The sequence below is a fragment of the Humulus lupulus genome, chromosome 8 (genome assembly GCF_963169125.1).
Source record: "Humulus lupulus chromosome 8, drHumLupu1.1, whole genome shotgun sequence".
In the NCBI taxonomy this organism is placed as follows: domain Eukaryota; kingdom Viridiplantae; phylum Streptophyta; class Magnoliopsida; order Rosales; family Cannabaceae; genus Humulus; species Humulus lupulus.
The window spans coordinates 99920856-99931626 of NC_084800.1; the positions used below are offsets into that span (position 1 = coordinate 99920856).

General features: G+C 35.2%; 1 protein-coding gene and 1 non-coding gene across 2 annotated transcripts; one reads left to right on the forward strand and one right to left on the reverse strand.

Annotated features, from left to right (window-relative positions):
* Positions 1 to 240: 240 nt before the first annotated feature.
* On the reverse strand, positions 241 to 2574 carry LOC133798228 (phosphoglucan phosphatase LSF2, chloroplastic). Its single transcript, XM_062236448.1, has 5 exons — positions 2187 to 2574; positions 1423 to 1628; positions 1116 to 1286; positions 756 to 967; positions 241 to 477 (listed from the first exon to the last, which is right to left on the reverse strand). Exons 1-4 carry the CDS (start codon positions 2461 to 2463, stop codon positions 764 to 766), a joined length of 858 nt encoding a protein of 285 aa, XP_062092432.1. The 5' UTR covers positions 2464 to 2574; the 3' UTR covers positions 241 to 477; positions 756 to 763.
* A 7363-nt stretch (positions 2575 to 9937) lies between these two features.
* LOC133799100 (small nucleolar RNA R71) lies at positions 9938 to 10044 on the forward strand. Its single transcript, XR_009876303.1, has one exon. It is a non-coding gene; the product is annotated as a small nucleolar RNA R71 (small nucleolar RNA).
* The last annotated feature ends 727 nt before the right edge of the window (positions 10045 to 10771 follow it).

The following is a 10771-nucleotide window of genomic DNA, read 5'->3' on the forward strand; positions in this document are numbered from 1 at the left end:
ATATAATTTATTTGCATTAACTTCCTTTCCCTTTCGTAACTAAGCTTGATTTTAAAATGTAATACCTATAACATTCTAAAAAATTTAAGTTTGCCAAACTTTAAATATTTAAATGAATATTAAAACTATTTGAATTATTATTTCATAACATACTTTGAGACAGCATGGTTAGGTATATGTAATAGCTACTTTTAAAAAAAATCAGCAAAATTTATATACTGAGTGTGGGGATTTTCGATCTGGATGTTAAGTAGCCTTTTCAATAAATTTGCTCCTTTTCATTTACACAACTTTAAGCAACCCGAATACCATTTAATTTATTAGATGCCTATGATTTAGTTATTCGAGCTCTCCTCCAATTTGAACAGGGGAACATTTACGAGCGTCCTAGCTTCGAGTCCATCATCAATTACTGCAGAAGGTTTCGTCCTCACCTTTCCATTATAACTTGGTTACCAAAACCTGCCATGGATCCACCTGATTTGAACACAAAACAAAACAATGAGAAACTTATAAATGTATTGAAATATAAAAATTTTATGGTTAACACAAGCTATTTTGCACTTCACATAAGTTGCAAAGAAAGCCATATTTAGATTTGAAGGACTTCCAATCTGATGTAGAGTAGTAGTACACTATGAGTATTTCTTTTGTGCTTCTGTAATGCAGGTACACCAACTAAGTTATAAGATGAGATCCCTTTTTCATTATCAGCCTGCCAAAAATTCGACGAGTTACTAAGCAAGTATGCTCACCTAAATGCTCAAGTGCCACGGAGAGAACGGACACGGTCTTGAATCAAGTTCCTCTCCCAATCTGCTATGTCCTCAAACGCATGTTCTGGGAGAGACTGAAAGGGCTCCTTCCAAGGATCATTCTTGGCAAGATCATAAGTAGCTCCACGGATCGCTCCTTTGTTTGGACCACATGGTCTTTTTGAAGTCAATTTCTCATATGCTGTGTTCAGCTGCGCATGAACATACGAGTACATTACTAGGTTTCCACCACAAAGTTGAAAAAATATTCTATAATAGTACAAAAACAATCTCACTAATGAAAAATAGCATGTAACTGCTTCGAAATCCAAACACTTAGATGTGAGTTGGGAGACTCACATTCATTCCACAAAACCAGAACATGTAAGCAATGGCAACTGCAGGGGCTCTTCCAAGTCCGGCAGAGCAATGAACATACACTTTTCCTTTTCCCTCTGAAATGGCCCATTCTAATGACGAAACAGCTTTAGGCAATCCATTTCGCAATGATTCAGGATCGAAATCTCTTGCCTAGCAATGTTGGCGAATTCACCAAAATGTTCCTCGATAAATACTTGAGTAATCATATTATTTGCTAAAACTCGAAAGGCTAAACACAGTGCATAAAGTTGCTAGCAGCAAAAAAAAAAAAAAAAAACCTACTTACGGGTCTTCTCATATGGCGAATTCCGAGCTCTTGACATCTTTTAACTATGGACTGCAGGTCGATTCCCCAGTATTCGACATCCTTGTCCTGCTGTAAGTTTAGAATGTATGCCACATTCTCTTCCTGTTTTAGATGATCTATATCTTCAAGCTTCTGAGGCTGAGAACCCACTATCAAATTATCAGTTATAAGTGTGTAGTTCATGCCTGAAAACAGAATAGAAACAAATTATATCAATTAAGCTACCAGAGTTAATTAGTAATATATCAAAATAAATAATATCCTGTTGATTAAAGAAGAATAAGAAAGAAAAAAATTACCAAAATCACAAACTTTTGACTAGTTTCTACAAATTTTGGTTTTTATATGTAAATTATTAAATGCCAAGTTGACCTAGTGCCTTTTGCCAAACCAAAGATAAAAAGGTTTCATTTGGACTCTCCTTTTACAGTTGGTACAATTCCATTTAAAACAAAGACCAAGGAATTGTCAAAAAGACTAGCAAAAGAAAGAAACTTTAAAAGTTAAAAAAAGTATACAGTCCGAAATATATTCAGAATCAGAAATAGCAATGGTAGGTCCAGATCTACTCCAACAACATAGATTACAAAGGTAAATGAATAAACCACTTATAAGTTTACATTAAATCATCACAAATTAACTTGAGAAAGTAATGAATTTTCAGTAAGATTGTTAATCGAAATTACCATCTGTGTAGCTAAAATGTCAATCTCAGTATCAAAAAGGAAGAAAAAGAGACTAACCCAGATCATGATGATACTCATAAGGACTCCTCATCATCTTCTTCATGGCTATATTGTACTCTTCCATCTTGTTCTTGGACTTGGTAAGGATCTGGCTTCTAGGGTTTTCTCCAAGTTCACTCTCAGGCAATTTGCAAGAGATTTTGTTCAATCTGGAGGGATTTCTGGACACCATTCCATGATTGTAAGCACGAATCTTCTTATTGTTCAACAACAGCACATTTTCGAGAGGAGCTAAGAACGCTGAACTAAAGCAACGGTTTCCAACAGCTTCCATAATTTCACCTTTTCTCTCCCCAAGAATACAACCTGTTACCTAGCCTATTACCTAACCTGACTAGAATAGAACATAGTAGAAAATAAATTAATAAAATAAATATTGCCTTTTCTGAATCATTTGACCGAAAGGCTCCGGTAGATCTCCAACACATTTCACTTGCCTAAAGCCCCTTTCACTTATGGTCTTATATGATGACACGTGTACGAACCACAAAGTGATGTCGTTCTTCGGCTGTAAAAAGTTGGGCTTGTTGTGTAGTTCGGCAGGGGCTTCCCTCGAACCAGTCTGGTCCATTTGATGAGTTAAATTGGGCTGGCTCACAAAAGAGGGCCTTAATGCCAATCATACCATGGACTTCGTTGCATGTATAGATGTTATAGACAGGTATTTTAGATTTGGGAAAATTACATAAACATACTTCTAAATTATAAAAAAAATATGATAAATATAATATGTGAAAATATTTATAAAATTATGGTTTTGAAACTGATAGTACTCATTACAAAACATAATAAACTAATCATTACAAAAATTGCAGAAATAACAGCAATAAAAAACACACTCGATATGTCTGAAATTAACAGTTACAAAATATATAGGACTTGGACAAGACTCCAATAATTATTCTAGTAACACTTGAATTTGATCAATGGCTAAGTTTTAATCTCTTTAACATCATAAATTTAGTTGAATGAAGAAACTCAAAGAGAACAGAAACTCAAGAAATAATTGATATTGAATAAGCTCTCGCTAGAATCACAAGAGTAAACGATTGTATTTATAAGCAAAGAATTAATAACTCTGTAGCATATTACAAATAATCTCCGAAGGAAAGGGGTTGTTACAACTGCAATATAACTAACTAAAGACACTGCTGCTAATACTAGAAGGTTTCTCAACAATCCCCTTCAAGCTGAAAGGGGAGACCACCACTTTAAGCTTGTCTCGAAATCTGACAAACCTTTCCACTGATAGTCATTTAGTTAGCACATCTACAATTTGCTCAAACGTTGGTACATAGTGTATATCAATTTGTTTTTGAAGTACCATGTCCTTACAAAATGAACATCGATCTCTATGTGCTTTGTCCGAGCGTGGTGGACCGGATTAGCAACAAGAGAGGCAGCACCAAGGTTGTCGCACCATATAATTAGTGTTCCTTGAACAGTTATACACATTTCTTTAATAAGAGTTTGAAGCCAAGAAATTTTAGCAGCCACATGAGCTAATGCTCAGTACTTGGACTCGATACTAGACCGAGCAACTACAGTCTTTTTGGAGCTCCACGATATCAAGCTTCGTCCTAGATAAACATAGTAAGCTCCTGTAGATCTTCTGTCATCTAGGCAACTTGCCCAGTCAGCATCCGAGAAGCCCTGTAAAGTGAGTGGCCTTGTTGAGTTAACTTTGAAGCAAACACCATGTGCAACTGTAGCTTTCAAGTACCGTAACACTCTTTTACAAGCATGCCAATGAACCATTGTTGGGGACTACAAGAACTGGCTAAGCTTTGACACTATGTAGGAAATTTCAAAACGTGTTATGGTCAAATATTGTAAGGCTCCGATGGTGTAACGCCCGAAATTTGCTAATAAGGCTTAGTGTTTTGATTAGCGTGCCAGAAGGGAAATTATTGATTTAATTATGTGATTACGTGATTAATTGTGATATGTGTGTATTCAGTACGTGATTACTTGAAATAAATGATTATATGACTAGATATGCATGTTTAGGAGAATTAAGTATGCATGTGGGCCCGTTCTTGTTAGTAAGGGCATACTTGTAATTTTGGCCCGTTGATGACATAAATGTGATTATATGTGTATTGTGCCTGAGACCACAGAATTGTGGAGATATATTTGTGATGTGTGATCTGAGACGGTTCTAGGGAGCAGAATAGCGAAATAGTCACAATGGGGTCGAATACCCGACTCGGGGTGAGCCTATGGGTATTTTGGGAGTGTAGCACGTGTTTGGGATTACCAGGTAACAGGTAATGAATTAGCGATTATTTGGGTATGTCGGGATTAAATGGGGATTTATAGGAATACTTGAGGAATTAGAGAGAATATGGCTAATGATGAATCTAACCTTGGTGGTATTAGAAGGCTAGGATTGATCTTAGGGGTAAATTGGTCATTTTGAGGCTAAGGGGTAGACTTGGTTGGACTTATCTCCTTAGAACGCTTAGAAAGAAACAGAACACTCTCAGCTAATCCCCCCCTCTCTCCCACATTCTCTTCCTCTCTCTCTCTCTCCTTTGGTGTATGTGGAAACTTTGATGAATTCTTGGGAAAATTAGCTGAAGATTGGAGAAACTTGAAGCCTGTAGTGATTGGAATTAGCTCAGGCCGAATTATTAATTGAGGTAAGGATTTCTTGTGCTGAATTATTAAGTTTTCTACTGTGATTTTAAGCTTTGTTTAGGTTCAAACCATAAGTCTGATTTTGGATTTTGGTGAGGCTAAGGGTTAGCTTTTGAGGTGTTTATACAGATTAGGTTACCTGGATACGAGTTCTAAATTTAATTCTGGGTGTAGGTATTGAATTGGGTGTGAATTGGTGAATTTGGCTGAGGAAAACTAATCTGTAAAATATGCACGCAAGTGTACGTGGTCGTGTCAAGTAGTAAATTTCGGAAGAACGGTTATCGCCCCACAGAGACTATTAACCAATTACCAATAATCGTTCTTTACTTTCTATTTGGCAAGTAAAATTAAGATGAATAGATCTAACTATAAACACAATTTCAATAACTAAAAACAAGACAACTAATCAAAGGATAAAGATCAATAATAAAAAGACCTAGGGTATTAACTTCATCAACTTTTCATTCTATTAATTTTATTCATCAGTTCTAAATTTCTTTCCTCCTATTCTAATAGCAGCAGGTTAACATAAATCGATTCATATTCTTTTTTAAGATATAAGAACTCAACCTATATGCATGTTTTCTACATCTTTGTGATAAACTTAAACATATAGCAGGCATTAAGCATAGAAATCTAATTACTACACAAGCCATACATGTACTTTCGTCCAATGTGTAACCTATGTCTATATAATGATAGCATATTCAATTCTTATCTTTCGAACTTTGAATCAAAATCATAAATCAAGCAAATATTGATCAGATATTTACTAGCATTAAGCAAACATTATATAGATTAGAATAAAGAAGAATAATTAATAGAACATCATAATAACATTAAATATAAATCCAAGCGACTACATTAACCCCTAGATAGAGGTGTTTAGTTCATATCAGACATGACTAAAACAACAAAATAATTATTCAGAAACATAAAATTCAAAGACATGAAGAAGAAATAAAAAATATGAAAGTGCAGAAAAGCTTGTCTCAGAATTAAATTTAATCTCTAAATTCGTAATTAAAATCTGACCCTACCCTAATTAAACCCTAAAGTCTGAATTTATACTAAAAAACACGATTTCCTCTTTTTTTCATAGGCGGGCCGCGACTTGGCCTCTCTAGGTCGCGACCCATGTCCTTTTTTAGCCCTTCAGCATCTAGTTAACATCTGTAGGCACCACGACCCTCTAAACTCAGGTCGCGACCCGCTTCTCCATGGACCTCCTGGGTTTGCCTCTGAATTCTACTAGCGTCACGACTCTATTGACCAAGTCGTGATTCTAATTCCTTTTAGCAACCCTTCAGCCTTTGACTTTGCTAGAGTCACGACCCTTAAGCCCATGTGGCTGCGACTCTAATTCCATTTTTTTTCTTTTTAGATTTTAACTTTTTGACATCTTCCTTAATCAAAACTTATTATTATTCATCCTTAGCGCCAATTTGAGTCAAACAACCACCAAAAGCTCCATTTTCCCACCATTTTCTCTTCTTTTAGCATTTAACACATGACTCAACGCACCGACCTACAACAAAGACAAACAAAAGCGTAATCTTGCACAAAATAAACATAAAGACTCAAGATTACCACAAAAACACATTCTAAAACGACACTAAAATGGAGTTATCAAACTCCCCCAAACTTACTCTATACTGGCCCTCGAGTAAAGAACACAACAATAAATAGACTCAACTAAAAACCTAAACAACCTGAATCAAGCCAACAACAATAATTCATGCCTCAAGCTATGATGACTAACACACTTATATAATCTTCAGGAAAATCAACTTACAATCTAGAATTTCAGTCAAAGCATTCTTCCAATTCACTTAAGTCCAAACAAAAATAAAAGCTCTCAAAATCATGATTAATAAATAAAATGCATTCGAATCAATTCATGCTCACCAAATTTTTTTCATTACAATCAACTAATATCATTATCCCATAGGCTTGCTATACTTACTAATCTCCACTAATGTAGAAAGCACATGCTCAGAAATCAATAGGACTTTCACAGCTTATAATTGAATGGCTTAAGTAAAGGTAGATGAAAAATTCATTTAAGCTAAAATATACCATAAGCACTCAGCCAAACAATTCAACCTTTATCCACTCAAAAACTAAAAAAAAAAACAATCCCAAATTTCCCAATATTTCTTATTTTGAAAGAGAATTCATAAACTGATTTTTTTTTCTTTTTCATTTCATTCTAATGATACTACACTCCCCCAAACTTATTTCTTTGTATTTTCAATTGGAGTGTAGATCATTTTCAATATATATTTTTTTCTTTCTCTCTCTCAATTTTTCTTCTTCTATTGAAATTTTTTCCAAATATAAACTCCATTACAAACCATCCCCCACTCACTTTTCATATGCTCATGGTATATCAAAGGTAATGAAAAATAACAAAGTTTCAAATAAGCTCAAAATAAGTGTCAAACAAAAATAATCAAATTAGGCTCAAAATTAAGTAACTAGGGATTTAATAAATCAAGGTTGGCTATAAAGATTCAAACGTTCCAAAAAATTGCCTAAATCATCTTCCTAATCATGCATCATCTAGGATTTCGTCTCAAAAAGCAAGCAAAAAACTTCTAGGATAACAACATTTTCAATCTTATTTTTATTTTAAAAAAAATTCAGCAAGCATACATAATATTCAATCACATAAAATTTATTAAAAATCATGATTAAGCTCTCAATTATTTAAGTGGACAATGTAAAAATTGGAAAGAAATATTAAACCAAGCACACAGATTTTTATAGCTTTATTCCCATTCAATTTTTTCAGCACATGATTCAATCATATTATCATTGGCTAATCATTGTCAACTTGATTCAACTAACACTCTAAACAACCTAGACAAAACATAACAAACACAACACAACACGACTAACAAAATATATACAAAACAATAAATCCCTTCCCCCAAACTTAACCTAAATATTGTCCCCAATGTTTAAATAAAAACTAAGGAAAAAGAAACTTACCTGACACCTCAGATTGCTTAAAATGATACGAATTAAAATGGTGAATCGAAATTGGGGAAAGAAATTTTTTGGGTTAGCCCATAATTCATTATGCTAGAGCCCGAAGTCACGCTGCAACTCAAATTAGTCTCATATTTAATAGAAACTAAAATCAAATAAAAATAAATAAACAAAATACTAAAATTAAAATGTTCATAATCCAAAACTTAAATAAAACTAATAAAAAAATGCAAATAAAATATTGGAATGCCTCCAAATGTGCTATCATTAACGTCATTTAGCCGGATGCTTGTTTTCTTTCAAATTCAACTTGGATCAAGTCCACCCCTCACATCCTTGAGAGCCATAGTATCATGAGAAGACACTCTTTTCTTGATATTGCATATTTTTGGAACTTTCAACCGCTCATGAAAAAATCGAGCTTTCTCACTAAATATCATTTTCACTTTCTGACGAACTGCTCGTTTTCCACCTTTCATCATAGTTTTCTTCTTAGTAGCTTCCAGGCTATCACCCTCATTTTCCACCACATCAACTCTACAACAATTTGGAACCTCTACTGCTGCAAAAACTTTAAATGATGCCTCTTCTTTTTACACTCGCAACTTCATTTCACCTTTTTGCACATCTATTAAGGCCCTACTAGTTGCTAAAAATGGCCTTCCAAGAATAATGAGAATATTTTCATCTTCCTCCATATCAAGAATAATAAAATCTATAGGGAAAATGAATTTGTCCACCTTTACTAGAACATCCTCAATAATACCCCTAGGATGCTTTACCGAGTGATCTGCCATTTGCAAAGACATGGTAGTTGGTCGAGCCTCTCCCAATTTTAACTTTCTAAAAATAGATAGAGACATTAAATTTATGCTAGCCCCCAAATCATATAAAGCATTGGTTTCTACCGAACCCCTTATAGATCATGGAATATTGAAACTACCAAGATCTTTAAGCTTGGGAGGTAGCTTCTTTTGAAGTATCGCACTGCACTCCTCAGTAAGTGCAACCATCTCATAATCCTCCAATTTCCTTTTCTTTGATAAGATCTCCTTCATAATTTTAACATAACTTGGCATTTGTTCAAGTGCTTCGACAGAATGAATGTTGATGTGAAGCTTCCGAAAGACATCTAAAAACTTAGAAAACTGCTTGTCTAGTGTCTTCTTTTGAAGCCTCTGAGGATATGGAATCTTAATATGATGCTCTATACTTATTTCTAGCTTCTTTTTCTCAAAGTTTTCGTTAACCTCTTCTTCAATTTTACCCTTTTTCTCATCGACCACTTTTGGTAACTGAATAGGATTCTTACTTGGCTCTTCCAACTTCTTACCACTCCTCAAAGATATTGCATCGCATTGTTCTTTTGGGTTTACCATAGTGGAGCTTGGTAAATTCCCTTGAGCACGATTAGACATTAACTTTGCCAGTTGACCAATTTGTTTCTCCAAACTCCTTATCGAAGACCTTGTTTCAGTCATAAATTGGTTCAACGTGTCTGACTGTGCTTCTGGTGGGTTCACTTGAAGATGCAGTAGTGGGTGTTGTGGCATTGCTTGGCGAGGATCATTATACGGTCGAGGATTTAGCCTATATATGGATTGATGAGGTGAATATTGAGGATGATTTTGTGGGTATAGCGATTGTGCTCCTTAATTATTTTTCCAAGACACGTTAGGGTGATTCTGCCACCCTTGGTTGTAGAACATGAAATAAGGGTTATTGGCTGGCCTTTGGCTATTTCCTATGGTTTGAACTTGTTCCATAGGAAAATTATTTAAATCCATTGTAGGACACTGGTTAGGTGGATGCGCCATTCCACACATTTCACACACACTTTGTAATTGCATGGCTTGAGCTGTGAGGTTATTCTGTTGTAGTTGTTTCGTCAAGGATGCCACTTGTGTTGTAAGCATTGAGATGTCATCTAATTCAATCATCCCAGCCACCTTCTTTGTATTTTCCCTATTAGTAGGCCATTGGTAATTGTTCATGGCCATCTCCTACTCTTGCTCATAAATGCCTCTCCTGCTGCTGCATCTATGATGGTGCGAGTAGTACTGCCTAACCCATTGTAAAAATTATGGACTAACATCCATTTTTCAATCGCGTGATGAGGGCACTTTCTTAACAACTCTTTAAATCTTTCCCATGCATCATACAACGATTCCCCTTCTATCTAAAATAAATTATTAATTTCCCCTCTCAATTTTGTAGCTTTTGCTGGAGGGAAAAACTTTGCTAAAAACTTCTGGGCTAACTCTTCCCATGTTGTGATAGAATTAGCTTGCAATGAAATTAACCAACTCTTCGCTCGGTCTCGTAGAGAGAATGGGAATAATCCAGGTCTAATCGCATCATCACTCGCCCCATTCATCTTAAATATTGCACACAGCTCCAGGAAATTGGCTATGTGCAAATTAGGATCTTCCGTGGGCAACCCCCTAAACTGAACAGTAGACTGCACCATTTGTAATATTGCTGTAACGCCCTACTGCCTTAGAGCCGTTACTAAGTGAGTTTAAAAATGTGCAATTAACTCGCTAATTGAGGTTTTAGGACAAAAGTGTAGTTAAATCATAATCAGAGTCATAAATTAGAAAATAAACCTTTAATTGAAAATTATAAAGCGTTTAACATTTAGGATCCCAAAAACATTTTTTAGAAATATTTACAACTAAAAATATAACCAGAGTCGACTAAACGACAAAATTCAAGTTTAGTACAATCATCTCCCAAAAACACCCCTGGCCGTGGTAGCCAGGCGGACCAGACATGTATGCTCCGCTCGTCACACTCACCATACTTAAGGTTGATCGACTTTCCCCTTGCCTTTACTTGCACCATAGAGCACCTGTGAGCCGAAGCTCAGTAAGAAAACCCTCACAAGCAGATAATATATATACATGTCAAACACTTAACATATAAACATGCCATCA

Excerpts from the sequence above, each read along its gene's own strand:
- LOC133798228 (XM_062236448.1), bottom strand. The coding sequence starts at position 2,463 with ATGGAAGCTGTTGGAAACCGTTGCTTTAGTTCAGCGTTCTTAGCTCCT. Across the intron at positions 1,629-2,186 it reads TGAGTATCATCATGATCTGG|GCATGAACTACACACTTATA; the intron begins GTTAGTCTCTTT and ends TTCTGTTTTCAG. Across the intron at positions 968-1,115 it reads TCTGGTTTTGTGGAATGAAT|CTGAACACAGCATATGAGAA; the intron begins GTGAGTCTCCCA and ends GTTCATGCGCAG.